Source organism: Rhinopithecus roxellana, chromosome 18 (genome assembly GCF_007565055.1).
Source record: "Rhinopithecus roxellana isolate Shanxi Qingling chromosome 18, ASM756505v1, whole genome shotgun sequence".
In the NCBI taxonomy this organism is placed as follows: Eukaryota; Metazoa; Chordata; class Mammalia; order Primates; family Cercopithecidae; genus Rhinopithecus; species Rhinopithecus roxellana.
In genome coordinates, this window is record NC_044566.1 from 86,247,523 (window position 1) to 86,274,713 (window position 27,191).

General features: G+C 33.2%; 1 protein-coding gene across 2 annotated transcripts in view; it reads right to left on the reverse strand.

Moving 5' to 3' along the window:
- Positions 1-297: 297 nt before the first annotated feature.
- PCDH17 (protocadherin 17) overlaps positions 298-27,191 on the reverse strand; it is a 94,307-nt gene continuing 67,413 nt past the window's right edge. For both annotated transcript variants that reach the window (XM_030922406.1, XM_010375349.2), the window contains exon 4: positions 298-5,012. In XM_030922406.1, the coding sequence (XP_030778266.1) occupies positions 4,330-5,012 (683 nt within the window). In that variant the 3' untranslated portion in view covers positions 298-4,329. The remainder of the gene's footprint in view (positions 5,013-27,191) is intronic.

Sequence of the window (27,191 nt, forward strand, 5' to 3'; positions counted from 1 at the left end):
TAATTGCAAATATTAAAAACCACAAATATCATTAGGCTATGAACCCTTGGTAATTATTTAACTAGTCAATTTATCTAAGCTATGTGAAAGATTGCGAATCCACTTCTATTGAGAAACTAGTGATATTATCAAGTATTTTTTTTTTAAGTCTTATTTTACTGTCAAGCAGATAACTAGCAAAATGAGTTGTGATGCCACAGTTTGCTTTTTTAAAATAATCATGATCAGGGTCCCTGTGATATGCAGTGTGTAACACATCCCTTCTGTGTTAATGAATTCAAGGGAAGGCAACACCACTATTAGTAATCGTTTTTATTCAGAGTCCTCATTTTCCAGATAGGTCACATTAAACACAGCCATTGAACAATAGCGTTGAGATAAATCCATACAATGTATGCTGCTTTTGTTGTCCTTGTTCACCAATCACTTGGTGCAGCTAAGAACCTTATGGAGTGATGGGCTGATAATGGAAATATCCAACCTGCAAAACACTGGGGCCAGGACAGTCAGACTTTAATCAGGTCTCATTCAATTATATTTCGAATCAACACATCTTGATAGCCAAAACTCTCATTTGAATTAATGCTCTGATAAATGCTGTCTGTTGTCAAAAGAACATAATCAGGCAATTATGACTGGGCATATATTATGCCAGACCTGTCTATTTGTCGAACTCAGTAACTTCTACTCTATTAGATAACAAACAGCTTTTAACTTGGTTCTAAAAAAGCATATGCTCTATTACTACGTGGCTTTTTTTATGGTGCCATATTTTAAATTGAGCAATGTCTAGATCCTTTAAAGGGAAGTCAAGTTTTACAAGATTTCAGCTAATTTTGGAAAACAAAACAAGTTAGTTTCTCAACCAGGAATTCAATTAACCTATGGAGTAGTGAGCCAATCTTTGTCTATTGCCTGCAATAAAGTTAGAAGTGTCAGGTTAAGAAATAGCATGAAAGAATTCTTTGAAATTGCATGATATGTCTCTTTAATGTTTACTTTGGTATAGGTATAACTAACACAGATTCTCACTACTTTTAACTCTGATGAAAAGGTTATTTTGTTGCTTATTTATTTATTTTTTTTTAGTTCATCTGTAAGCAATTTTTAGAAGTTTGGGTTTCTTACTGAAATTTCCATGAAGTGATTTTTTTTTTTCCTGTGCTTAACTTCAGTTACTTAAAGACCTAAAAGACCTAAAGTAGTATCACATCACATATTTTGTATGTGTGGGATATTTTTGAGGGGTTAGTACTTGAAAGATGTGAACTGATATTTTTTTCACATTCTGAATTATGCTAAAACCCCTTCAAATCTCACTGTTTACTCATGCATCACCTATTAGAGCAAGTTTCTCCCTAAAGGTGTGATTTTGGCATCTCATGGGCTTCCTTGAAAGCCAAGCACCAGAGGTCTGTGATAAAGGCAGTTGCCAGCTAAATGAATGAAAGCGAGATTTCTTCAATTCATCTATAAAAGCTTAGAGTCCTGACTGCTGTATTACCACCAACTTGTAAATAAATAATCACTATTAAATACAGATAATGTGTTAAACAGCTAACACTAGTAAATCACTGGTGACAGAGAGCCTAAAGGTAAATCCCTCACACATTGGCACAACCAATTCTTAAAATCTTATGGTGTTTTAATGTCCTCAGACACATATAATAAATTGAACAACTGGTTACTTAGCATTAAGAATGTTTAAAAAATAAACCCTACTCTCTTTGCTGATTTCATTTACATACTGCTTTAGATTTTACTAAGTGGTTATCTGTCTAGTAAGAGAGAGGCAACACTTGGTAAGACTAAATGGAAATCAGTTTTCCATCAAATTTCAGCTATCGAGCTAAATCAACCTGTAGTCTCCTGGCAAAAATAACATCATATAACAGAGACAACACATTTCAGATACATAAATTGTCCAAAATATAGAGAGTCAATTAGGTTTCACATGTACAAGATCCCTTCTTTTCTAATTTAAACATTTATGAGTAATAAAAACCAAGAGTAGAGCTTTGGAAAGGCTGTTACTAGGAACCAAAATATAGTTCTCAAGAGAATAAGGCTGATGGGAGTTGTCCACTCTTCCCTCTCAAAGCAGTTTTGCAAATGAGGTACAGTTTAAAATATTGATGGCATTTGATAAAAGTATTTTCAGTAGAAGTTTTTAAAGTTTAAAATTACAAAACTTAATTTAATTCAATGTTTGTTTTTGCTTTTGTTTTTGTTTTAAATATAAGATTTTTTATGACATTTATGCTGTTTCTACACTGGCTTGGTGGCCAGAAGAGAAGGCACAAAATTCTCCACCAGTTTGCAAATAATGCATTTTTCTGCTCCAGTGCTCAAACAGCCTTTATTTAACTCAGCACCACATTTTCTAAGGTATGGGCACAAAACTGTTTGTCATGAAGCTGTAAAATGCCAAAAATTTTAAATGCTGAAAAAAAAATGTCAATCAAGGCATTTTCCCATCTGCTGCTACTTCTGCAAGTGCTAATTTTATTTTTCCCAATTCCTGAAATTTGAGGTTTCTTAGCCTCATATGGAATTAAGTTTGAAACTCACTAAATGTCACAAGAAAAGGTGTAACCAAATGAAGGAATAGAAGGTGTATTGTTCTCAAAGGACACCAACAAAAAGAGGCAGAAGAGCACTGAGATAAAGGAAAACATTTTGTTAAGACACAGACCTCTTGAAAAACACTACACAATGCAAGTAACCACTGCTGGTACATACATGCATTAAAGCATTTGTCATGTTTTTGAAATATAATGGGAACACGCATCTGAACCACTTAAAATACTTTGAGAACCAACTGATGGTATAATATCTACATAGGCAGAAGCTGTATGTTATTGAAAAAACATGAAGAAGTTTCAGATATTGGTACAAATGTTAATTCTTGTGATTTAGCATGACTTTAATAAAATCTTCTACAAGGACTTGCACATAACCATGACTGATGGATGTATTTTTTGACCTTTCAGTTAGCTCCATCAGCTCACTCAAACACATTTTGAACAGATTATGTACTGTAGTACTTGGTAGACTATACATTAAACAAGAGACTTCGCTCTGAGGCACTGCTTCCCACACTCCATGGGGAAAAGGAAGCAGGAAAAAACAAAACTCATAGAGTTCGACAGCTACCGAGGCAACACTTGCCATTTACAATATAAGCCCAAATATTTTTGCAACACAACTATATATTAATTTAATAAAATACACAATATAGCTCTTATACACTCAACAATTTGGCTCATATGCACTGAATCTGCAATAAATCAATAAAAATATGTCATTTGATGTAAACACATTGAATCTTCTTACATTTGCACATTTAAATGGTCATGTGACTTGTGTATGTCTAAGACATTTTCAACTTTCCTGAGCTATTTTAGTGTCCACAAATGAATAAAACATATTAATCAAGTTAATTTTCTCTGAATCTTACCACTCAATGGTAACTAATTTTTAGAACTTTTCTATGTCAAATTTAAAACATACTCATCATTGTTTAAATCTTTGTTGGACACTAAAATGCTAAATAGGCATTTTAAATCTTTAAATTTTCTTCTCCTTTAATGACGTGAAATTAGTCTACGTGTGTGCAGGACAAAATGGACTATATCTTTTTACATTTAACTTTTATACGACATGAGATGTCTTACAAATGACCAAAGGTTTTTTTTTTTGTGTTTTTGTTTTTGTTTTTGACTAATGATATGGAATGTTCCTTGTGTTTATATGTGTGTCAGGTAACTTTATACAGAAATGTTTACCACAAATATGTGTTAATGTTTGGTGTAGCTTGGACTACTGCAAGGTCTTTTCAGGAGTTTCAGTAGAAGCCTGTGATGACTGCTAGAAATCCACCACAGATCACAAATTATGACCCTGCTTTGTATGGGGTTTATAGGTAAACAGTTAAGTCAGCATAAATCACGGAGGACAGTCTGAGAGTGATCAGAAATACTTCAATTCTCACACTGCATACCTTCCTAACAGATTGTCAAAAGGTAATTGTTCTCATCCTCCTTTTTCTTCTCTCCTTTTTCTTCTCTTTTTTTCTTTTCTCTTTAAGCATCAATAATTCTGTCCTAATATAAGTTTGGTCAAAACGAAACCATTGTTATCTCTGAAAAAGAAACAGCAGTGGAAAGAACATACTTGTGGGCACTTCAGATGTTCACTAAAAGCCTTAAAGCAGCATTGGTCTTTCTTCATCCCTGTAAAATGGGTTATCACCAGGAGGAATCATCTTTAAATCAACAGAAGAGACAAGAAAATGCCAATGCCTTTTTTTTTTTTTTTTTTTTTTTTTCACTTTCTCACAGCCACAGGGTCGTTTCCCCGGCAGTCTTGCAAAAGCTTATCAATTTCTCTCACAACTTCCTCTGCATCCACGGACTCTCTGCCCAGATCCCTGTTGGGGTGGTCAAGCTGCTCAAGAACAGCACCCATCTCACTGGAATCCCGGCTGGCTCTGGAATGCACATCCGCAAAGACCCTTGCCATCTGATCAGAAGCCATGAAGGGAGGGTCTCTTGGTTGCTTACTAGGCGACAGATACTGACTGTCAGTGGGCAAGTACTGACTGCTTGCTTCAGCCAGGGCTCCTGGTTTTGCTTCACAGCCATCCAGGGAGCCTTTTGTTGAGGTGCAAGGCTCGATGCATGCCTTGGTTGGGCTGCTTGATGCTGAGGGGACCTCTTGGAGGAGAGGGCTCAGGGCACGTTTGGCTTTTAAATAAGGTTTAACGTTGGCAATGAGAATAGTGTGCTCTCGCTTGTCTTTTCCAAATGTACAAAAAGTCTTTTTCCCAGTGGGATTCACAGTTTCGTAAGTCTCAGTCTCAACATTAGCTTCAACTGTAGGTACAAAGAGATTTGTGCGGTAATCTGCATTTTCAGCCTGATTGGCTGCAGGGAACTGTGGCATCCAGCACCTGTCAGAATGACCAAGCACTCGGCATTCATCTGTGCAATTAACACACTCTTCTGGTTCTGCAAAACAAAAGAGAAAACAGCAAATCCAATCATTAGGGTTTTCTTTACATTTCTACAGAGGCTGTGATCAGCTCTCAATGGGCTTGCTTGACCTCTGGTCTCTTAATTAAAAAGGAAAAGAAAACAATAATTAAAACATTTCAGGATGGTTGCATAAACCTGCTGGTTGAGACAATGGTTTAATTTAAGCCTATTCTCTAGATATTAACGAATTCCCATAGCGTGGGAAGAAGTAAGAGGTGGCCATTGGAGAATCATTCTCAGTAGAACAGATCATCACTGTAAACTAAACTCCTGGGGATATCAGTTAGTCTTTGTTCTCTATAACTCATCCTAGAAACAGTGAACTTCAAAAAAGATTATCAGTATTATTTTTTTCAAATCAAATAACAGGGCAAAAACTGGATTGTAAACTTCCATAACAAATTCTAAGCTGCTCTTTAAAAAATGTTTTATCACTATATGCTTGTAATTGTTGTTTGGATGACAGTCATGAAATAAAAGGTTTCCTTTAAATGCTTGCTTTTCCTACTGAGAGTGGCAAATGGAATTTTTTATCAGAATGTATTATGAATAAGCTTGTCAAAAAGTGCACATTCCTATTTTATTAGATAGGCTTATGGATCATGTAATCAGTTTTCTGTTCAGCTTTTTGTTTTTGGGTGTAAGTAGGTGAAAATGCATTTACTCAACAGATGTAGTTCAAAATGAATGACAAATCATGATTTCCCATTTTAAATAATAATACTTTCTGTGAGAATTTTTACTTTTTTCCTTTGCCAATAGAGAATCTAAATAAAACATTCTTTTAATGATCTCTACTTCACAGATGCTGAACGTGGAATATGAAAAAAAAATCCTTAATTATAGAACAGCTGCATACTTCCATTGACCCCAATATTTTAAACCATAACTTTGAGCTATATCTTCCCAGTTGTCCCTTTCTTCAATAAGTGGTTGTGTCTATTGTGGTTAATGACTGTTTTTAAATCAGAGACTTTTACTTTTAGGAGAGGATATTTACAGTTTACCTTTACGTAATGGGAATAGAAGTGCCTACAGTTTTAGGCGCTCTTGGGATTTGCCATTTAATTGATGCTGGTTGATCCCCACAAATTTAGAGTGTCCTGTGCAAGAAAAGACTTCCACATGAAAGATGTATTTAAAATAGCAGCAAATGCAACAGCATTGATAAATTTGTATATCACTTCTCAAAGCTATATATGAAACCTAAATTTATACTTAAAACATGTAAATAATTCTTTACATTAAAAAGCCCACAATCTGTTTTATCTCAAAAGGTTTTAAGATAAAATAATTTCTTAAGAGATTGAAATTTTTTTGGAAGAAATCAAATGGTGTCTTGACAGAACAAAGATACTATACTATTTATTCACACCTGTGAAACATAAAAAAAAATTAGGTATCTTTCTTCTATTTTAATTTTGTCATTTTTTAAAAGAAATGTTTTCTTATGAGTAAATTAAATATTCACTGTTAAATTTATTATGCAGGAAAGAATGCTGAAAAGTAGTCTCACAGTGCATCTACTATCTACAAATTGAAAGACTGTTAGACAGACATGAAGAGCAGAAGAAACTAGGCATTAATTTTATTCAGAAGCCTCTATTTATGTATTTAAATTAGAGCTGAAATTTTTTAAAAGGGAGTATCAGAAATTCAATATTGGCCCAGCATGGTGGCTTATGCCTATAATCCCAGCACTTTGGGAGTCTGAGGCAGGAGGATTACTTGAGCCCATGAGTTTGAGACTAGCCTGGGCAACATAGCAAGATGCCCCTCTACAAAAAAAAAAAAAAAAAAAAAAAAAAAAAATTAAATTAGCCAGGCAAGGTGGTGCGTGCTTCCCATCCCAGCTACTCCGGAGGCTGAGGCAGGAAGATGGCTTGAGTTCAGGAAGTCAAGGCTGCAGTAAGCTGTAATCATGCCATTTCACTCCAGCCTGAGTGACAGAGTTAAACCCTGTCTCAAAATAAATAAGTAAATAAATACATAGAAAAGCAAAAAGAAAGGTTCAATATCAGGTATCAGTCTATGTTTCCTTTACCTACTCTAAATGGGAATCATAAATATTACCTTATTTATATCTGTCAGTAAATGTTAAAAAAATATATAATATCATTTCAATAAATAGATAGCTTTCAACAAATTTTATCTTTCAAAAAGAAGGAAAATTAGAAAACTTTACAATGTATTTCACTCAGTAATACTTTGTATCTTCTAGCATCATTTATTTTTTAAAATTCATTTATAACTCATACACTGTCTTCAAAAATATGCTAATGTAGCTTCACATTTCATATTGACCAGCTTTTCATTGTAGCTATTTGGATAGCTAACACTGAATGAATTCAATATGAATTTAAGAGAGAGAAAAAGAGAATAATGCAGACGTATGAAAGTGTAAATCGACCTTGAATTTGAAACCAACAACATAAAATTATTTTTTGCTTGTCACTGCTGAAAATCTGCAGCATTTTACTTAACCCCTTTATGTCACATCGTGGGGGGTACATTTTGAGTATTGATTATGATACATTACAAGCTGTTCACCTTGTGATTAGACTATAATTTTGATGGCAGCAGTTCACAGGCAGTGAAGAAAATTGAATGGACACTTTTGTACAAATAGCAGAAACTATGAGCACGAAGTGAACTCTAACTGCTAAGGGTCAAGTTAGAATTTGTGAGAGAGGAAAATCATTTTTGAAGAAACATAAATAGATGAATAGGTAAATACAGAAAGAAGAGACAGATAATATACAATGAATGGTTGGACAAAAAAAAAGACAAATGGAAAAAAGGAAGAAAGTAGAAAGGGAAGAAGCAAAACAAAGTGAAGGGAAGGAGGGAAAGGAGAATGAGAGGAACTCAAGGGCTGCGGGGAGATGAAGGGAGAGTGGAGTGTGGAGGGAGAAGGAGGGAAAGCTGCCACAAAGACATGGTATGTTTAAGACAAGAAAAGTTGTATTAGCAGTATTTCTGCCATGTGTACCTTCTGCTTTTTAAAATGTGCTCAATAAGTTAAGTGTGTATAATACAATTTTTATTGTTTTTATTTTTTATATTTATATTAAATACATTGAGGAGTATTTACTTAAGCCCTACAGTTCTAAGGTAGATGGTCAAACTGCTCTCTGTACTTTAAGGGGAATGGATTCTGGAATAGATATGTTGAATTATAAGCTGTGGAAATGAAAACAAAAGCAAATTATTTAGATAGCCACCATTTCATATATTCAATGTATACACCAGAAAAAAGTCCAGAAATCCTGAACAGAAGAAATCAAATCAAAAATAGTCGACCCAATATTCACTTTTTTCTTTTTTTCTTCAGGTTCAATCTGGGATTACCAAGAGATTATTTAGTTTTATTTTCCTACTTTCCTCAATATAACATGATTACCCCTTCACAGAATGCATCCCTTGCCAGGAAACATAACAAAATCTAAATAGTATGCAGATGAGAGATACTCACAGATAAGCATGTTTATATTGCAGAAGGAAAACAATTCTAAAGTACACAAGATGGAACTGTGGGCAGTTCTGTCTATATTAGTCACTGTAAACTATAGTGTTTACAGTTATAAACTATTAGTTTATAGTGTCTAATCCTTTAAAAGCATGATTCCCTGAAATATCATGTGACATTCAAATAACTTTAAACACTTTTTTAGTATTAAGAATCACTTTCTATACTCCTGTTGCTGCATCTGACTATTATGCAGGCCTCAAAGGGAAGTATCTAAATGCAGTAGCCTTAATTAGTTCAATTGTGCCTCTTAATTTATATGACATTTCTGTAAAACAGATGAAGTAACTCAAAAGACTATAGTACTCGCAGTTTACCTGCACCATAAACCACACACACACACACGCACACATATTCATATTGTATACAAACCTTTATTTTTATGTTTGTGATAAAACTTAGCTTTTTCCAAGACAGTCTAAAAATTCATTAATAAAATAGAAAATCTTAAATCCATAACCTATGCATTTATGAACACTGCAAGCAATTGCCATAAGAGAAATACAGGTGAATCCCAGGAAGTTCTAAATTCATAATATAAGGGGTACAAAAATAAGACAATATTTTATTATTATAAATAAAATAATATTTTACATAGTTGTTTATATATTAACAAAGTTTATATATATAATTACCTTCTTTCACCAATGTAAGCTTTCATAATATCTAATTAGCTGTCTGGAAAATCAGAAAGCAAGCACTCGTCTCTATTTATGGTTTGCACTAGTGTTCTGTAGATTAATTCTGCAGAATCTAAGCTAAGTACCCATCACAAATTCTTTGTCTCTCTGCAAACCAAGCCAAACCAAGACCTTTGGCTGGAAGTTCATGCGCAGTAATAGTTTTCTGTTAAGAGGCTTTAATGGTATAACAATACCTTGATTTTATGGCCTTTTTCTTTCTTCAGCACATACACACAATTACCCACACATGCATGTGCAAACACTTTCCTATGATCACAACAAATTGCAGTTTATCCCAATATATTCTAACATAGACAAAACATCAATGATAAAATAGAAATCTCATTGGAAAATCGTCCAACATACCTCTAATAAGATGGATTTTTCTTTCAGTGAGTTGACATAATTTACAACATCCTGTGAACTGACACTTTTCTAACATAAACAGTTCTTTCTTTTTATGGCTATGTTGATTACTATTCACTTGCTTTCTTTTCCCATCCTATAAAACCTTTACACTTGTTTTAATGATAGAGTGAATCATTCCATATAAATGGTACCTTAACAATCTATATTCATACACATTATTATTTCTACTTATGACTTCTATGTCCCATTTACCTGTATATTGTTAAAAATAAATATTCTGTTCTCACTATCTGACTATAAGGAGTAAAATTTTTGCTTTCAATATTATTTCTAGAGACAGTTCTGGATAAGTAAGTTGTATCAAAATTATTTTTTCCTGTGCTAGATTTTTAAATGGGCATTCTAATATTACAAATTTCCCGGAATTTTTTTCCTACTTCCAAGTTTTATTTTAGCACCATTTTAAATAAGCTTGTTTTATCCTTTATGCAGGGAAGAACAGGGTTGGGTAAGAAAAAATGTTAATCGGAGAATCCATCGCTTGCTTAACTAAGGTACTCTTCTATAGCATTGTATTTCCCATGTGTCTCACTTGTACACAGGGATACATGTTGTTTCTTAATCAAGTAACTAATATACAGATAAATAGATATAGAATGTCTTTTGATGCTTTTATTTTTTAATGTAATGAGGAAAATATATCTTGTTATGATACGCTTATTTCATGAAGCTGCCTGTTCACATATTGGCGGTGATATAACGAGGAAAACTTAGACATAGGACCCCAGGAACTAAAATTATTTTTAAAGAAATCAGTCCCATAAAGAATTATAAATTTAAAATATAGCTCAAATAATAAAAATACTATGAGAAAAAAATGTATACATTCTGAGGAGTACGCACTGCTAATCTGGCTTCCAGAATTTACATTGTGAAGTGTCATTCTATCTGCTTTTGATAGCAGAGAGCACATTTTGAAGAGGAAGTTGTTATAATACTATCAAATAGTCAAACCACAGCAGCTTTGAAGTACCAATCCTCTAGCGTGCACCTGCATCACACAATGCTTTTGAATGTATTGCCACGGCTGCATTCAGACACCAGAAATCACTGTCCTATATCATAAGCAAGTGAATCCAATCACAGCTGGGTATTTGGAGCAGTTTGGAGCATTCACACTTACTATTCAATGCACCTGCACACCTTCAGGGATGGTTTTAAGTGTTTGTGACCCTTTGGACATAGTAAAATGTTTACCAGAGTGGAATTTTCTGGCATATATATTGACCACACGTAGATAGTGCTCTAAGGTGAACAGAACTTAAGACAAATTGAAATGAAACATGATAAAGAATAAATGCAAAACAGTATTTCATACGGAAGTGCTAGGACTACAAAACAATGAGAATCTAAGCCATGCATTGGGAATTTACGGCACAAATATAATTTGTGTACCATGGCATGCCACTCTGAGATTAACATTGGAAATTTAACCTGTCCCTTCCCTGAGTTCCCTTCTGTAGGCACAGCCATTACCTGGGGCAGCAGCAGACGCTTGGAAGCAAAGGCACAGCTAAATGGAACCATCTTTTTCCTAACAGGTACCCTGAAGAGAACTGGCTGAAGTTCAATACTATACCACTAGAAAAAGGTTTATATTCACTTTGAGAAAAGTGCGCTGACAGACACTTTCAAGGAAAAACAATACAATTCAAATGTCCCACCAGTGTAAAGACGGCTCACATTTTGTGGGTGCATTAGATATGTGTAGTTCAGCAATTACTTTAAAGAAGTTACACACAATAATTTACAAGGTAAAAATGCATTACACACCTCCCACACTTTGCTGAGGAACTGAAAGTTTTCAAGGAGGGGTATCTTGGATAGAACGTTGTAGAATGAGTGCTTTGTTGGAGACAGGCCTGTGGTAAATAAACCTACGTCTATCTACTTTTAAAATTCTGAAGTTTGTAAGACTATCTGTCTTCACCGATGAGTGTAAACTCTTATTGGAAACTAAAAAGTAGATGTGAAATCAGCTACATGGGAAATATTCATGATCAATTACATTTTGAACTATGTCATATGAATGTGAAGCAGCAGAAATACAGAGAAAAGTGTAGGTTGTAATATTGTGAAAGGCTTTATGCAAGAGGTGGTGCTTGATCTGTGATTCAAAGGCTGATCAGGGTTTCAATAGAGAGTGGAGAGCAGAAAGAGGGCGGTCCAGGTAAAGAAAGATTAAGAAAAGAAACACACCTCACATGGGAATGTGCACTTCACAGGGCAGTAACAGACCAGCTTTATAGGTCAAAGGACTTAAGCTGCAATGGCAACACGACATAACAATGAAGAGAAAATTTGCTAGGATCTGAAAAAAGAATGGGAAAGTTCTAAATAAAAGACCAAACTTAATGTAGCAGTGTATCATATGTCTCAAAGATTTTTGAATTATTTGGGTGGTTGATTGGAAAGATATCAGACACCATTTATGAAACTACAGAATTGGGATGAGCTGTAGGGTAAATAGAATCCAAATCAGCATTATTTCTAAAAACAGATATCTGGAGTTTTTGGCTTAAGCCAGAGTATCTCCAACAGACATAATAAGACCTGAATGATTCGCTGGAATAGGCATTCCAGTCCTCAAATTCAGCTTTCAGCTTTCATCTCATCTTGCTTCTTCTAAACTAAAGAAAGCCTTAATCTACATTTAAACTGGTATTTTACATTACCAGCATAAGTTTTGCATTGTTAAATTCTTCATTAGAAAATATTTCTTTTTCCTATATCTACTTTATCTTTTTTCCCTCTTCCTCTAATTTTCTATTATCATTAACCAAACATAACATTTCATATGATAAAATATTTGAAATATTCAAGGATTATTTTAGAAGACCAGAAAATGGAGAGTCTGGAACAAAGGAGGAATTCAAAAGAGAGGTAAAAACGGTATCAACAAAGCCAAGGGAACAACAACGCATAAGATGGATGTTGAATCTCAGAACACTTTTCAAATTTGATACACCATTCCATTTAAAAGGTTTTTGATACACTATATAAAGAACAAGAAATTTAAAAAATTCCATTTTTTTCTAAATAAGCATTTATATTTTATTTGAAGATAATGTAACAATTTTCCCATTGAATTATATATTACAGCATTACTCTGCATTCCTTATTATTTTTTATCTGTTTACCTGGAGACCCTAAAGTTCCCTGAAATCACGATACTACAGTATATTCTTCAGCATTCCATTCCTTGAATATATGACACACTCAATGTACACTTCTGAATTTGAACAAAATGCTTTAATTGATGGAAAGCATCATTAAATTAAAAGTTATCAAATACTATGGGTAGCCTATAATCAGAACAATGATATACTTTATATATTACTCATTTCATTACCATTCGTTTGTGAGCCTATATTGTCAGTTTTCAGAGTGATCCCAGGACCAAATGAAGTTGTACATTATAACTGTCTATTGCTGTGAGATACACATTATTTACAGTAACATCAGATGTCTGTTAAAAACAATGTTTATATAGAAAATATAAAGTTCTCTATTTATTATTAAGGATACCATTTTAAATTATGAGATAAATAAATCCAGCCTGGCATATATTCTACTCGAACTTGGAGGTCAGAATAATTTCCCCTTAGGAAATTTTTTAAACCAGTAACACTGTTATTGAAATCAAAGCCTATATTTAAATAACCACCTCTTTATAATTTTAAATTATGGAAAACAGTGAGTATCATGAAAACTACACCTCAGCACCTATAGGTTTCTCTCTTCTCTGCTACGTTTGTCTTTTTTTTCTCTACTGCATTGCTGTGTCAAATGAGACAGTTTTCTCTTTTAAGTGAGCTGTCTCTGTAGCTTACACTTTAGCCAACAGCTATCATCAACATATGAACTAATTAATAAGTCTTTGTAATTTTAGAGTCTTGAAAGAGTTAATGCAATTTCCAAAATAACCTGATCTATATGCAGTGAGAAACCTATGCTCCGGCATGCAGTAGTTAGCAAAACCTGTCTGGTTTACAAGGACAAATTTAAAATTCTAGCAACTTAAAAAATACTGTGAATTTCAGACCCAAGACTGTTTAAGTATTCTACTATTCTTCATCTTCACAGAGGATGTTTTCCTTATGCTTTTATTGCCTCTGTAAGCTAACCCCATCTTTGATAATGACACCGTTTTTGATGACATGGATGAATACATTTAAGATTCAAGTCATCCTCCTAGCAAAGTGGTAATCCTGTAAGGAAGGTCAATGAAAACATGCCTATTAAGCCAAACTCGTTGTAAGGAGCAAGCAAGAGAGTCTTATTAGTGTTTTTCTCTGCCTGCTATCTGATTGCTATTGGGATGTATATCTATTTACCAGTTTAAATCTTGTTGTTCATTTTGTTTCTAGCAGCTCTTGTTTTCAATTGCTAGAAACAAGCAAGCAGAATCAGGTGTCAGTTTTAGCACTCTCAGAAAACAGTTAATTCAGATGCAGTTCATCTTCTCTGGCTTATTATTTAGCAATCAACCTCTGCCAATAGGATATGGGAGTCCCAGAAGATAGATTTTTAAAGAATGTTTTTAATATTTAATATTTTTAATGACATTCTAGTTTCCAGAAGCTATTTATTAAACTCAAAGATTTCTATTTGGGATAGATCTAAGGTTTCCTTTGTTAACTCAAATTAGATGAACATGTTTAGATGAATAGATGGATGTCTTGCTCAGACAAATATTTTCAAAAATATTATACTTTTGAAGAAAGAAGTAATACAAAAGGTTTTTTAAAGATTCAAATGAGTGAGAAATATATAGGAAACTATACTACTCTATAAATGATTCTGCACAAAGTACTTATATAACAAAAATGTAAAAACTAAAGCTAAATACCCTCAATGCGTTCATGCATACGTGTATATGTGCATGCATGCACACACAGAGAAAAATAATAATAAATACATACTTTAATAAATACATACAAATATCTCCTATGAAGTGGAATCTTTCAGAAAGGACAATTAAAATGATAATTTCCAAAGGTAACTTTAGAATAAAATACAGGCATTTGGACCTAAACAATTTGGCCTTGATCTTACTCAAACAAGTACCCCTACCACTAAGCTGCTGAAACTGTGAATCTTATGGCTACTATTATTTTAAATAGTCAAAAGTATCTATAAAGAGTAGGAAAGGAATGACAACTGACATTTTGAATAAAGGCTGTTCTTGGAATTACCTCTTTAAAACCATTCTGTTCTTATTACCTGTAACTGTGCTATAAATTTATTGGAAGCTGATGTGTTTTATCCTCTACAATTGGTTCATCCCAAGAATAAAACTTTAAGTAAAATCAATGCACTCAATATCCATGTTCTAAAGTAAATATACAGAAATGTTTCTTGAAATAGGTTTTACTGGCAATGACAAGTCATTTTTCTAGTAACAGCTTTAATGTTTTGTAATCATTAAAACACACTGAAGCAATGGAGAAATTGGTAAAAAGAGGTCAGGAAATTTACATATTAAAAGAGAGGAGATGTGGCTCTTTAGATTATCCTGCTATGTAATCAAACTGAGGGGCAAAAAAGCTACTGGAGAGGGCTGTTTCTGAATCACAGTAAAGATAAAAATGTGTTTTTAAAGAAAATGGTACCATGCAACATGCAGTATGGAGACAAAAAAGTGGCTAACAGTGATGTTTTAAATACTTCCTCATCTTGGAGAGTATTTTCTGTGATTTGAAAATAAATACAAATATATAAGCAATTATTTTATTTTCAGACTTGCAATCTGAATCTAATCTAAAAAGGAATTCATGTTGATATAACAGAAGAACTAATTAAGACCGTCTTTCTTAATTCAAACATGCTATTTTTGAGTTTTTCTTATTAATAATCTTTTCATTCAATCTTAGAAATAAGTGATTTTTTGTTGCTGCCAAAGTATTTTCAAGGAGTCATTTAACAATTTTCATATTCATTATCAAAAATAGATGTATGATTAATTATTCAGTTTGGTGTTCTAAGACCTCCACAATCTGACCAAAATAAAATTTTTAAGCAATTCTAATATTAAAAAATAAATAAACTTAAATTCTAGCAAGTCAGATTTTTACATTTGTTTTCACAGCAAATTTCTTTATAATGCTTAGGAAAGTAGCAGTAATCTTCTAACTGGACCCTAAAATTCCTTTAGAAATATAATTAGTAAGTCAATCGGAGAATGTGGACACTTCTATTCGACACATAATTGGGATCACAAAGTCTCTACACAAAGGAGAAAAAAACTTGAACTTAAGTAAGTTTCACTCTAACCTTGAATGTGTACATTTTTCAGGTCCAGATGAGTTTTTGACTTGAGATAAAGCTACCCAGCATTAAAATCCAAGGTCTACCCATAAGTGAACTACAATTAAACTATTTGATTTGACAAATTTCCAGTAATATATTTATTTTAATGCTCAATGTTTAAATGAAAAAAGTATTTGTGATCACAAAGGAAACCTACCTGGTATTATTATAAAATGGAAAAATTACTAGGTTAGCAGTCCTTAATAAAAAGAAACTTAGACTTTTTTTCTTACTGAATATAGTTGTTTTATTACTAAAGGTAAGTATATCTGCATAAAATCCCAAATATAAATAATGTATTGTTAGATTAAGAATTTATTAAAAACTATACATCCTAAGATACATAACTCATTGATGTATTTGTTACCTATAAAACACAAAGATTATATCTATATGAACTATTTGGGAGATAATTTAAACAAAAATAAAAATATTATGATTATTTTATAACAGAGACAAAATTATTATATTATAGTAATTTATGATAATAAAAATATGCAAAACTACATTCAGTAGTCTCAACAGTTGTATTCTAAATTGAAGAGTTTTATAGTATATATGTTCATAGAAAATACTTGCAAGCTTTGCTATGCTGATTATCTTGATACTTTAACTGAGAAAATGTAAGTTTAAAAAGATAACTTCAAATTTATCACATAATTATCACCCAAGGAATACAGCTAAAAAGCAAAGGTACATATAGTTATGCATGCATCCTTCATACACATGACTAAATAATTACATTCATATGCCAGATGGAAATGAATAGAAGGGGCCTTGCCTAAAGGCAACAATCTCTGAGAACCACTTAGTGGACATAAAATCAGGCTTAATTTACCTAACAACAGCTTCAGTTTTCCTGGGGCTCAATCACAACACTAGCTCTGTGTTTCTTGTTGGTAAATGGCCACGGTTCTTCACAGGTGTGCATGTGCCTGTGCATGTGTGCACCACTGAGCATTCACATACACTTGAGCAGGAAATGGATGTGAGATCAAGAGAGAAATATATTAAGAACACATGAAATAATGTATATGAATTTACATTCTAAAATCCAAAATGATGTATTGCTATAAATGATACCTTTGAATTTAATTTTTGCTGAATGAAAATATATAACTCTTTTCCCAAATAATTAAAATTTAATCAATGTGAAATCAGTTATTCAAGGGTAACAAGGAAGACTTTAAATAGACCTTATATATTTGTGTGTGTGTGCGCATGCACACGCACACGCTTGTGTTTCAAACTTCTCACCTTATTACCCCCAAATCAAGGACAGTTATAACTTTCCCAACTACAACCTTGTCTGTTTAAAGCTGTTGTATTTTTCCTCTAATTTCCGTTCATTTCCATACAAGAAATAAAGCAACCTTGTCTCTTTCTCTGGCATGAATAAAGCAAGAAAAATTGCGATTCTTAGATTGCTATAATATATATGTATGTTTTTCAAACACAGCAACAACCTGATATAATCATTTTCTCCAGTAGCAAGTGTTTTCCTTATGTAGTGATTAAACTATGCAGAAACTAATCAAATCTCTCAAAAGCCTTCAAATGACTCAGAGACTTGGATGATATCCAGACATAGAATAATATAATATGTTGAGCTAAAATTTCACCTGAGATAGGAATACTTTTTTCTGTTTGTTACTTAATTTTTCCAGTTGTTTCAAATGTTAATGTGTTTTCCAAGATTATCTGAATCACATCTAGTGCATACTTGGAGAATAAAATATATTGCATAATTTATGGAGTTCCAGTGATTTAAATATTCATTAGCCTAATTAGCCATTATAATTTATATAATTTTGGTTCTGCCTTGCCTTTAGGAAACTATATGGGGCTGCTATGTAAAGTTTTTAAAAGTATTGTGTAAAGAAGTCTTTATCGTATTTTCACAAAGTAGCACTTAGCTAATATGATGTGTAATTGAGTCCAAAAGTAAAGAGGAATTTGGGGACTCAGTTTCTCAGGTGAAACATTTCTTCGGGTGGTAACAGTGAAGCAGAATGCATCTACACCAACAACTCACACCAAAAGAAAATAGTAAGTCTTTCTTTCCCGTATAGCCCACTTTCCATTCCATCAGTTTATTCTACACTATATCCTAAATGAAATTAATATAAGTGGTAGAATTTTCAAAATATGAAATAATTACGATTTGGCCCACTTACACTCACTTAAGAATAACAAATATGAAAAACCTGGTGTAAGACTAGATTCTTGTTTCAACAGTTAACACTATACAGCTTTTCCTGAAATACTAAGAGCATTAATGAAGAAACAATAAAGAAAATTACTCACTTATTATGCTATTTTCCTTTAAAGAAATAAGGTCCACACGTTCTGCCTTGCAAATGTATAGTTTTATGAGTGCTATCATCTAACAAGTAAAATTTGGATCACAGAGAAGAAAGCTAGCAGATGAAGAAATTGCTCACCTGGAGGAAGCAGATCAACAGACTGAAGTCTACTTGTGATGGTGTGTAGGGTGAGGATAGCAAAGGAAAGCAAAGTCGGGAATGCTTGAAAAATAAAATATTTTTAGTTAACAAATAGAAAAAAACAAGTAGGAAAAAGGGCCAAATGAATTACGAATCCTTCTCTATTGATTTTAACTTTTATATTAAAATTCCTTAGAATGATGAATATCTAAAAGATATAGTCATTGGTATTTCCCAGGTACACAAGACTTAGTCTTATTGGAAGAAAATTACTTTTCTGGGGGTATTTAAGTTTAGATGAGATGAAAATAGTGCAAAGTAACCAGATGTATTCCTAGGTCCATGGAAGAAATACACTCATGATGATGATGCATTCATTTAGCTTAAATCAAATAATTTTCTGCAATAGTGGATAGAAGATGTGAACAAGCAGGCCCCAAAAATTAAAGTCACAAACTATTCTATAATATTCCTAGTTACCAAGGTTTTAATAAAAATGTGTACTGAATCTTAACGTTAACTATACAATATATGGTGTCTAGAACTTGAAACAAGAGACTATTTGTAATTTAGCCCTTTACTCAGTCACCTAATTTAAGAATGTACTGACTTTAGTAATGAGAAATATATATATATTATGCAGATATATATATATATATTTCTGTAACATCTTCTTTTTTTTACCTGACGTGAAACATGTATGTAATACAACATTAAGAAAATGCTGTGATATACTCTTGCTTTTGTTTTTGTTTTGCTTTCTATGAGCCTCTAACTTAGATATATTATGTACAGGTATATTTGATCTACTTCTTAGACTAAAACAAACAAAAAAAGAACATTTTATTTTGCATTAATGTTATTGAAATGCAAAAATGCACGGTGAATATGAGAAATCAATTGCTGCCTAAAAGTCCTGCCAAAAACAAAAAATAAAAGCCTGTTGGTGAGCAAGAGTAACTTTATTTTTAAAATAGTCTCATTTTCTGAGATTCAACCTTTATTCAACATCTGTTGTTTGCCCCTCCCCTGGAATGTAATTATGTAGGATTCCAAGGTAAAACAGGTTGAGCAATTAATAACAAGCAGCTCAAATGGTTTTTTTCTCACTGTTGCCCTGGGGATGTTTCTTTCGTTCTTTTGTTTTTCCCCGGCTTTGTGTTTAATTTGTGTAAGTTTCTGTCCTATTTTTAAAGTATACTCTCACCATAGATGGAAACACCTGAAAATAAGTCTGCCTCACACACGTATTTAAATGATGACTATTGTAATATTTAATAGAGTAAAGAGAATACAGAATATACTGAATGTTTGTTTAGGGAAAAAGAATAATCTATAAATTACCTTGTTATTATGTTCATCTTGAAATTCTGAAAAAGCACTAGTTCTTGCCAAATACGTATAAAAAAAGCTTAAAGTCTACGACTTTCGTATATTCTTACTTTGTTACCAAACTCATTTGTCTTTTCAACATATAACATGACCCTCTTAGATTTTCAATCCTACCAACAATAAGACTTTTTAATATCCATTAATCATTTTACTATATAGAGGGCACTTTACATTTACTTGTTAATAATCCAAACTCCATCGTCAATATCTAATGTATTTAGATATATTCAAAATATGTCACATATTTTTAAAATAATACAAGCAGTCATATAAAGTACACAACTCCTTTAATCAGAAAAATTGATCTCATCCAATTTGAAGAAAAAACAGCTATAGGCTGTGTACTTGATTGGATACTGCCCTCCACCCCAAAATGTATGTCAACCCAGAACATCAGAATATGACCTTATTTCGAAATAGGGTCTCTGCAGATGTAATTACTTAAGGTGAGGTCATACTGGATTAGAGTTGGCCTTAATCCAAAGACTTGTGTCCTTGTAAGAAGGAAAACAGAGACACAGAGACAGTCAGTCACATAGGGAGAACATCATGGGACCATAGACACAGAGATTGAAGTGTGTGTCTAAGATTGCTGACAATTACCAGAGTCAAGGAAGGGTCCTCTCCTAGAACCATAAGACAGAGCATGGTCCTACTGACACCTTGATTTTGGACTTCTAGCCACCAGAACTATGAGATAATAAATTTCTGTTATTTTTAGACACACAGTTTGTAGTACTTTGTTATAACAGCCCTAGAAAACCATTACTAATTTTGGGACTGTGAAGTGAGATGCTGCTATAAAAAATATCTAAAAATGTAGAAGTGGCTTTAGAATTGTGCCGTGGGTAGAAGCTAAAAGAGCTTTGAGGTACTTGATAGAAAAAGCCTACATTGTTTTGAATGTACTATTGAAGGGAATAATGACATTAAAGTTGATTCTGCTGGGGGCTCAGAAAAAAGCAAAGGAAAAGCTACAGAGAAAGCTTTTATTATGACTATATACACACACACACACACACACACACACACACAAATGGTCATATATCAAACAAAGCTACAGAGAAAGCTTTTTTATGACTATGTACGTATATATATACGTATATATAGTCATAAATGGAAATGATCTCAAATTGAAATATTTTTTGGACACTGAAAGTAAGACAATCCTTGTTATAAAGTGGCAGAAAACTTTGCCAAGTTGTAATCTACTACTAAGTAGAAGGTAGAACTTGTAAGTGATGAACTTGGATACTTAGCCCAGATCTCCAAGCTAAGTGTGATATGTGTGATGTGGTTACTTCTTGATGCTTATATTAGCTAGGTGCAAAAGTACTTGCATTTTTGGCAATTTATTTAATGGCAAAAGCTGCAGTTACTTTTGTAATTGAGAAAATTACATAATTGAGGAAAAGAAAATTTAGAAAATTAATTAAAGGAAAAGAGAATAATTGAGGAATGAACTCTTAAGGAAAAGGGAAGCAGCACTTGATTTGAAAAATTCTCAGCTGTCAATCAGATAGCATGCTTTGGAAACAGAGTCAAGGGTATGGCTCAACAACCATTTGCTAAAGAGATTTAGCAAATCTCTTTAGAGATTTAAGCAAGTGACTTAAGGATCCAAGCCACCATTTCAACAGTGGTTAGGATTAGTGATAGAGTTACTGAGGAAGGATCTATAGAGAACTATGTTGTCTATTGTTGATCCTGTCACCACAGAAGATGAACAAAGTTTTTGAGAATTTTATACTAACAGAAACATTGCCAACATGGACTGAAAAGGACAGAGATGGGATGAAATGAAGAACAAACCATCACGGAGAGCATGGCCCTGCTAGATGTTGATTTTGTACGTCTTGTTTCCGGAGCCATGAGAGAATAAATTTCTCTTGTTTTAAGTCTCCCAGTTAGTGGTACTTTGTTGTAGCAGCCCTAGGAAATTAATACAACCTGTTGGAAAAGAAACTTCAAAATATAAAATACTTACATAGCAATAAAAATACTGCTGCTGATAATGGCAATGGAGCGAATTAAAAAGTAGATTGTGGAAAGATAAAACAAGATTGAAATGACAAAATTAAATTTTTGTCTTCCGTATTATGGTTCACAAATAAACAATTTGGCAAAAGACATAAGTATATATGCCAGTAAAATTGATGCTGCTCACTGTAAGACTCAATTGACAGCACCCGAGAAACACATATGTAATTGTTCCAATTCACACCAAATACTTTGAAAAAATGTTTCTTAAAATGTCTACAAATTAATTACTAGTTTTGCTTTTATTTTCAGTTTCATGTTTTAATATTTACATTTCCTGGATTTCAACGTGTAGAAGTGATCTGATGCTTTTTCTCCGACACCTAGTGAAAGGTGAGAGTATTTTTTCTTTTTTTTTTTTTTTTAAGGTGGAGTTTTGCTCCTGTTGCCCAGGCTGGAGTGCAATGGCTCAATCTCGGCTCACCGCAACCTCTGTCTCCCGGGTTCAAGTGATTCTTGTGCCTCAGCCTCCCGAGAAGCTGGGATTACAGGCATGTGGCACCACACCCAGCTAATTTTGTATTTTTCATAGAGATGGGGTTTTCTCCATATTGGTCAGGCTGGCCTTGAACTCCCGACCTCAGGTGATCCACTTGCCTCGGCCTCCCAAAGTCCTGGGATTACAGGCATGAGCCACCACGCACAGCCTATTTTTGTTTATTTTTTAAAACTGCTGAAACTTGTCTTTTCAGTTTGTATATTGTGTTTGATTTATATGTATAGTATATCAGATGTTTGGCGTCATCTCCAGGGATAAATTTGCTTAAATTTTCCATATATACTAGTGAGTTATTAAATGAAATGTGTGACAATACATGTGCACAAAATGTGCACATATGCGTATGGGTATTTGGATTAATGATCAAATGAGATCGTCTTCTGTAAGGAGAATACATGTCTTTGTATTTGTAAATATAGCTCCATATACATGCATGTTCTTAGTCAGATAATATGAATAGTATGACTGGATGATGCCAGTAGATGATACTCTGCATTGTTTCAGGCAATATATAAATAATTGTCCTACTTTTCTAGAAAATGAAAACTTATACATTAAAAATATTTCATATTTATACATTTATTAAAAGGCATTGATTATATTTTTCATTTAGATAAAAAAGGCAGAAATATATTTTCCTTAAGAAATATTATGCTAAATTTCACTAAAATACGCTATATATTAGCAATAGTTATATGGGTTATTAGCAAAGGCATTTCTCAATTTAGTACAAATGCACGTATTTTGTTTCTTTTGGTTTTATATCTACATTAATATTAAATCATATTTTCTCCCTAAGGGATTCTACTTCATGAAATAACTGTTGTGGAGGAGGAAAAGAGTAAATGTCAAGTAGCTTTAAAAAGACATTGAGTCAAACTTTACAACTGATTCCTTGTGGGATGCTGAAGAAATTCTACATTACAAATACATATACACATACACACAAAATATAGATATATACATACACATATACACATTATATAATGTATATGTATATATAGTATTCACATGTCCTTAGCAAGTGCAGATCTTACAAATCAATCTATCCAAGTTATATAATATACCTCAAAGTGATTAAACCTAATGGTGTGTGAAAACTGACAAGAGTATCTTACACACAAAAGCAATAAAATATCTCTTATTGTTTTGTGATACTGTTCAAAGTAGAATGTTTCCGCCATGTTATTTCAATTTCTTTAAATGAAAAATCAATGCATGTTTTATTGTAGCATAGCAAATTACCCCTTGTAACTTTGTTTCAAATAATGGCTTCCAATTACTGTGCTCACGTCTTAGGTTTCAGTAGCATTTTTAGAGATTTGATTCAGCAAACCGGGCTTTACAATAGGAAATAGCTATTAAATTAAAATTATTCCTAATATTTATCTATCAATCATTATGATGACTCAGAAATATAATGCAAAATTATATTTAAAAAATGGTTTATGTTATCAGCATTATAATCAAAGGGAAAAATGCTCGATAAACTTTTGGTTTTCTACAAAATTTCTGCTGCCTACTAGACTGCTTTAGAGAGCAGATTTTGTTATCTGTAATGCCTACCAAAAAGTCATGAAGACATAATAAGCCATGTAATCATCATTATACTTGACAATGGCTACAAAGAAGAGAGAAATCATTTAAACCATTTCACTTTGATGTCAAAACAAAATGGCACACTGACAGGTACAGCTGGGTTGTGATTAAATTTCAGAGACTACAAACCTATATAGCTGAATTCTCATTCATTTTAGTCTTGATATCAGAGAACAGGTATCTAAGAGTATACAAATATTCAGTCAAATCAAGAATAAATCTTATCTTAATTTTTTTCTGTGACTTTCTCTAGCTCAACAATAGTAGCAACAGCAGTAAAAATAAAAGGATAAATCAACATTCTTATTACGACAGAAAACAAACATCACTGGTAGACCATGCAATAAAAAATACTGAGCCTATGTGTATTCCACAACTCAAAATAAATTATTTTCTGGAAGTTTATTCTTTATTTTGAATTTTGGAATTCAAATAAAAATTTTACTACATTAAAAAGGTCATAATTAATTAGATTCTTAGTTTAGTTTACAAAAATATGCTAAACTCATAGGGTGGCTGAACTACAGTGCTACATACAATGCTAAGAATACTAGCTCAGAACATTGGAAGTTTATTCAGTTAGTGATATTGAAATGTACAGTACTCAATTTTTAGCTGTATTCAACATGTTATGCAATTGTTCTAAAAAAAAGAATGCTAACTCAGGCTAATTTGTTTGAAGTTCTAGCAATTAATCTGAAGTCTTTGAACAGAACAATAAAACGTAATAGAAATCGCGGGAGAAAAAGAGCTAGTTTCCTTCTTTTGGGCCATAGACATGATTTTATGAAGAGGCATGAAAGAAGAGTTTGTTTTACTCCGATCTCCTTTTCTCGCTCCTCCTTATCTTTCCTCCACTATACACTTCCTTGCCTCCCTAAATTTATTAGACTTTCTTTGTTAACTTAATTGGGAAATGTCACCTTTACTTATTTACTACCCCTAGAAGTTCCTTATGCATCCGAAATTATCTATAAGTGTTTCCTGTCTCAAAAAAAAAAAAAAAAAAAAGCGAATGCCAAGCAGTTCATATCTGGTGTACGTTAGGCCTAAAAGCAAGCTGATTAAATTATATTCAAAGTCATGTGGCTTAAAAAACCCATAACCTCAAATTTTAGAGAAAAAGAAGATGCCTTTTATGGACTTTTAAATTCTTATATTGGCAAAAGAGAATGTGTCATTCAAAAGTGGGAAACATTTACAGAAGCCAGTTAACTCCATCACTTCTGTAATTTTAATAAAAGGAAACTGGTGGTATAAGACCGAACACATATATGCACATGTGCACATGCAAACACACCACACACACAACACAGTTACAAACACTTACATACTTTTGCAGAGAGATAGGCAGAAAGGTCAGAGTCAGGTGGAGCCTGCCAGCATCTCTAACTGTGCCTCCTTCTAATAGCTATTTTTTCTGACCACTTTTTGAACTCATTGTTAGTAGCAGTTCAGAATGTGACAAAGACAATAAGAGCAGGACCGTGTTCTCCTATGGGTCTATGTGGGTCATTTATAGTCGAGACTGGCTGTCTTGCCACATGCAGCTGTATATGATACTGCTGAGCTCTTTCAGTGCTTGGAGAGCACAGTGGAGGCAAAGGGAGAGTATTTCTACTATACTTTGACTATAGCTGCCTACTTTGTTTGAGGAGTTGAGAATTTCAACTTGAATATGTGTGTTACTGCAAATACAAATGATGTCTGGCAGTTAGAACATCGGGGAAGGGAAGGTGTTGAATTTGGCAACCCTGCACAGCCGGATTTAAAGTTTTACTATAGGTGTTCTAGATCAATTCTCTTATGTTCTATATTTTTCATTCCCTCCTCTGTAAAAATGGGGCTATCCTGACAGGGTTTCTGTGGGGACTAAGTGAATACACGTATGCAAAGCACCCAGTGAATGCTGCTATTAGGTTATAATGCCAAGTAGGGCTGGGTGGGCAATGAATAAATGTACAATATAATTCAGACACAAACTCTGTTTAGACATGGAGCCTTTTGCAAGTGAAAGCCATTTATTTTGAAGCTACGTTTCAGCATCAAAAAGAAAAACAGGCCGTGCATGGTGACTCACGCCTGTATTCTCAGCACTTCTGGAGGCCGAGGCGGTGGATCACCAGATGTCAGAAGCTTGCTTGAGATCAGCCTGGCCAACATGGCGAAACTCCATCTTTACTAAAAATACAAAAATTAGCTGGGCGTGGTGGCATGTCCCTGTAATCCCAGCTACTCAGGAGACTGAGGCAGGAGAATCGCTCGAACCTGGGAGACAGAGGTTGCAGTGAGCCGAAATCATGCCACTGCACTCCAGCCTGGGCAACAGAGCAAGACTCCATCAAAAAACAAAACAAAACAAAGCAGAACAAAACAAAACCCATACAGTTATTGTTGTTGCTGTTTTTAACACTTAAAACTTTACTACACTTAAAATAAAACTTCTCACTCAAAATTTAAATATGTAATAAACAAAACAAATACACAAAACTTTTGAGGGTGGAATTCATTTACAATTGAAGTAAAAATGTTATAAATATATTATTCTTTACTTCGATGTCATTTCTGTAATGAATAGAATCAGAATTTTAGAGCCACTGGTCATCTATCACCGTACTTCTCTTACAGGAGACTATGTTCAGGATACATAACACCGAAAACAAACATGGCGCACTTTTCTGAAGAATAAAATTACTAGATGAAAAATAATTTTAAACATTACTTCTTAATTTAAAAATATTGAAATTACAAGACATAAAGAAAATCATGGGTGTCTTAAATTTAAAATACGAGAATCAAATACTTCTAGCCATAGTTGGAAGGCCCAGAAGTATGTATTTATTCTTTTCTGCCTTTAGAGAGCCTTTAGTAGAAAATTCTGGGAAGTATCAAAAAAGTAAAGGGATTTGACCAGGGCCCCAAACCAGTTAGAAGCAGAGCAAATTTTTGAACAGTATCTCATATCTACCACACAAGTTATGTTCCCATTACTTTTTGCTTCACTTCTACAGGTTATGTTAAAAAAAAAACAAACAGACAAACAGTGGGGAGATATAAAGTAACCCTGTGACAATGTAGTTTGATAAACTGTGAAAGATAATTCTAGCTTTTGTCTGTCTTTGACTTTTTTGGTAAACTATACTTGATTTTAAAAAAATATTTTTTATAAGTCTTAATTCTAGAAGAAAATAATAAGGAAGGTTTATTTTTAGTCTAAACATC